The 3119-nt window shown below is 49.8% G+C and overlaps 1 protein-coding gene across 1 annotated transcript in view; it reads left to right on the top strand.

Annotated features, from left to right (window-relative positions):
• The window catches only part of SORD (sorbitol dehydrogenase), a 19856-nt gene that overhangs the window by 3028 nt on the left and 13709 nt on the right, over positions 1-3119 (top strand). The window contains exon 3 of the mRNA XM_035899477.1: positions 562-721. Within this exon, the coding sequence (XP_035755370.1) occupies positions 562-721 (160 nt within the window). The remainder of the gene's footprint in view (positions 1-561; positions 722-3119) is intronic.

Below are 3119 nucleotides of genomic sequence, written 5' to 3'. Positions count from 1 at the left end.
TTAGGGGAATGGTTGGGCTTGGTGATCTTAAAGGGCTTTTCCAACCTCAACGATTCTGTGATTCTATGTCTCTCTTCCCCAATAAGTCCTGCCTCACTCCTGGATGTGCCTCTGCACCATAAGCTCCCTTCCCAAGGAGTGGCCCTTTCTAGCTGGCAGTGTGGTGGCCGGCAGAGCTCCCCTGCTTTATCCTAATTATTTGCTCTTCTAGTTACTGCAGATTCTGAAAAAAATCTGATCACCGTGCAGTTGCCTGGGGTGATGGCTGCCTTTTCATCTGCTGAGTGCAAGGCAGCTGGAGAGAGGTTTGTGTGTGACTGAGCTTCCATCTGCTCTGTGTCTGTGCTCAAGGAACTGCAAAGATCTTGGTGATGAGGCTGCCATGAAGGAAGGGTTAGGAACTTGCCTGGTGCATGCAGCGTGATCTTTCTCAGTTAGCAGATGTCCCTCATGCTTCTCTTGTGTCAGGGTTTCATGCTGTCTTCCGCAGTTGTTCAGTGCTACTCGTACCTATGTGCCCACCTTCTTCCTGAGTAACACAGTCCGCTTTCACCCTGGCAGGTGATCGAGTGGCTATCGAGCCTGGCGTCCCAAGAGAAATGGATGAGTTCTGCAAAACTGGCCGGTATAACCTGTCTCCAACCATATTCTTCTGTGCAACGCCTCCTGACGATGGGAACTTGTGCCGCTACTACAAGCACAGTGCCAGCTACTGCTACAAGTCAGTCAGTGCTCCTTCTGCAGAGAAACATGTACCCCCTGGGGGGAGATTAGCTGAAGCAATTGCTCTTGGCCCTTTTGAGTATTGCAGTGAGCACTCTTTTCTTGAACACAATAGGTTTTATTGTTTTCTGATCCATAAATAACAGGTATAAGGCTTGGATGGCAGCCACTTTGCAAAGGGTTTGTCAGGCAGGTGTAGTTTATCCCCTCTGGTGCCAGACATAAACAAACACTTCTTTCACGTTTCCTGGAATGTCACCACTACTTTGCCCTTTAATTAGTTTCCTTTTCCCATTTGCTCCCTGTTCATGGTTTCTTTTCTGTTGTCTTTTCACATCCTTGCCTTCTTTGGACGGTGCCTGAAGGTCTTTGTCTGATTCTTTGAGCTGAGCTAGCTTTGCTGCTGCTTTTCAGGAAGCAGCGTGCTGGCTGCTGACACCTCGCTCTGTCGTTTGAAGCAAAGTCATCCTACTTGATGATCTGAGGGCTGGAGCACCTCTCCTAGGAGGACAGGCTGGGAGAGTTGGGCTTGTTCAGCCTGGAGAAGAGAAGGCTGCGGGCAGACCTGATTGTGGCCTTTCAGTACTTAAAGGGGGCCCACAGGAAAGATGGGGACAATCTTTTTAGTAGGGCCAGCTGTGACAGGACAAGGGGTGACGGTTTTAAACTAAACCAGGGTAGGTTTAGACTGGATATAAGGAAGAAATTCTTTACAATGAGGGTAGTGAAACACTGGCACGGGTTGCCCAGAGGGGTGGTGGGGGCCCCATCCCTGGACACATTCAAGGCCAGGTTGGACAGGGCTCTGAGCAACCTGATCTGGTTAAAGATGTCTCTGCTCCCTGCAGGGTGGTTGGACTGGGTGTCCTCTAAAGGTCCCTTCCAACCCAAAGCATTCTATGAAACCCAAATAAACCTCTGCAGTATTATACCCATATAAGTGCATTTACACAAGGAATTAAACATAGTCTAAGGTAGTGGGCCTCAGACTGGTCTGAGGAGCCTGTTCTTTCTCAGTCTGTGTGGAGCTGGTACTTCCATGAGTAGGAATGTCCTCAGGATTGGTCTTTGCTGTGTGCAGAGGAAGCGTTCAGGATTAAATCAGTTGGGAGGAGGCATTTGAATGATCTCCTTGTGAGAGTCCTCAGACAGGAAGCTCCTTTCAGAGCGGATCCAAGCAGTTGCTGTCAGGATGAGGTGCTGGTCTGGATGGGTCTCACTGTCCAGACCCACTGTCACTGATTTCACCTGTGTTGTTAAAATAACATCTTCTGCCAGCATCACAAGTTTTTGCTTGGGAGGAAGCGAATGGTTTGTAACTGTCTTCTTCCAGGGAGAGATCTGCTGTTGTCTCCAGTTTGAGCAAATATTACTTTGGCTAATTTTTTTTTTTTTCTTAAGCTGTGAAATTCAAAGCCTGGATCTGTTGCTCCCAGGTCCAAATCAGCAATGCTGTGGCCATCTGATGCAGAGCAGATTCCCTGTCATGAGGTCACTCTGCCAGCACAGATTTGCTAAGAAAAAGAAGGTGATGTCTGAGCTCTTGCATATTCAGGCAGGTATCTGTCCCTCTGCAGGCAGACAGACTCTGTGTTGGGTATTCCGAGTAATTTGGTGGAGGTGGGATTGTGCCGCAAAGCTGCCCTCCCTGTTAATAGGGCAGTACCCAGACCCAGTAGGAGCAAATGTGGCGTCAAACTGTCTCAGGCAGTGGCACTTTTGGAACCAGCCCTTCCGTGCCTCCTGGAGATAAGGGACATAGAGACATCTTACAGCTGCCTTCCCCCAGCGGTCATTTCCACTGCTTTGTCTTCGTGTTGGCCTGGCTGAGATCTGACCGCAAGCTTCCTGGGGCTGTCAGAGAGACTTTCCTGACAGACACAGCTCCTGGCACCTGCTGTGTGAGAGCCCACCCTGGTGGCTTTCTGGAGGGGCTTTGTGGGGCTGGGATTTATTTCTGTCGGCAGTTCTGAAGGGTTTCACCCCGCCTCTGCTTTTCTCCATCACTTAGGCTAGCTACGTTATGGTGCTGTTTCTGTCCAAAAGGTGTTTTGTACCCATTCTACATATTTTCCCTGGCTGCTGGGAGGGTGCGTGCTAGGACCAGTCCACTGGTTGAAGCACTTGGTGCATCAGGGGAGGACATCCAGGGCGTGATGGGGAGAACTGGATCTGGCCGCTTTTGCTTTATGTGGCATCACCATTGGCAGCAAGATGCTTTCTAAAAGCGTTGAGCTGAATGATTCATGAAGGATGAGGGGTCTGGGAGCTTGCTGATGGGTCCCAGCCCTAGGACAGCCATCAAGGTGGTGCATATGCAGCTTTGGAATTTATGCCAAAGGGAATGAACGACAAAGGAGTTTTAGGGCTGACTCACCAAGTACTGGAGAGATGGT

The sequence above is a fragment of the Egretta garzetta genome, unplaced genomic scaffold (assembly GCF_000687185.1).
Source record: "Egretta garzetta isolate BGI_Z169 unplaced genomic scaffold, ASM68718v1 scaffold287, whole genome shotgun sequence".
In the NCBI taxonomy this organism is placed as follows: domain Eukaryota; kingdom Metazoa; phylum Chordata; class Aves; order Pelecaniformes; family Ardeidae; genus Egretta; species Egretta garzetta.
This window is presented reverse-complemented; position numbering and strand designations above follow the sequence as displayed.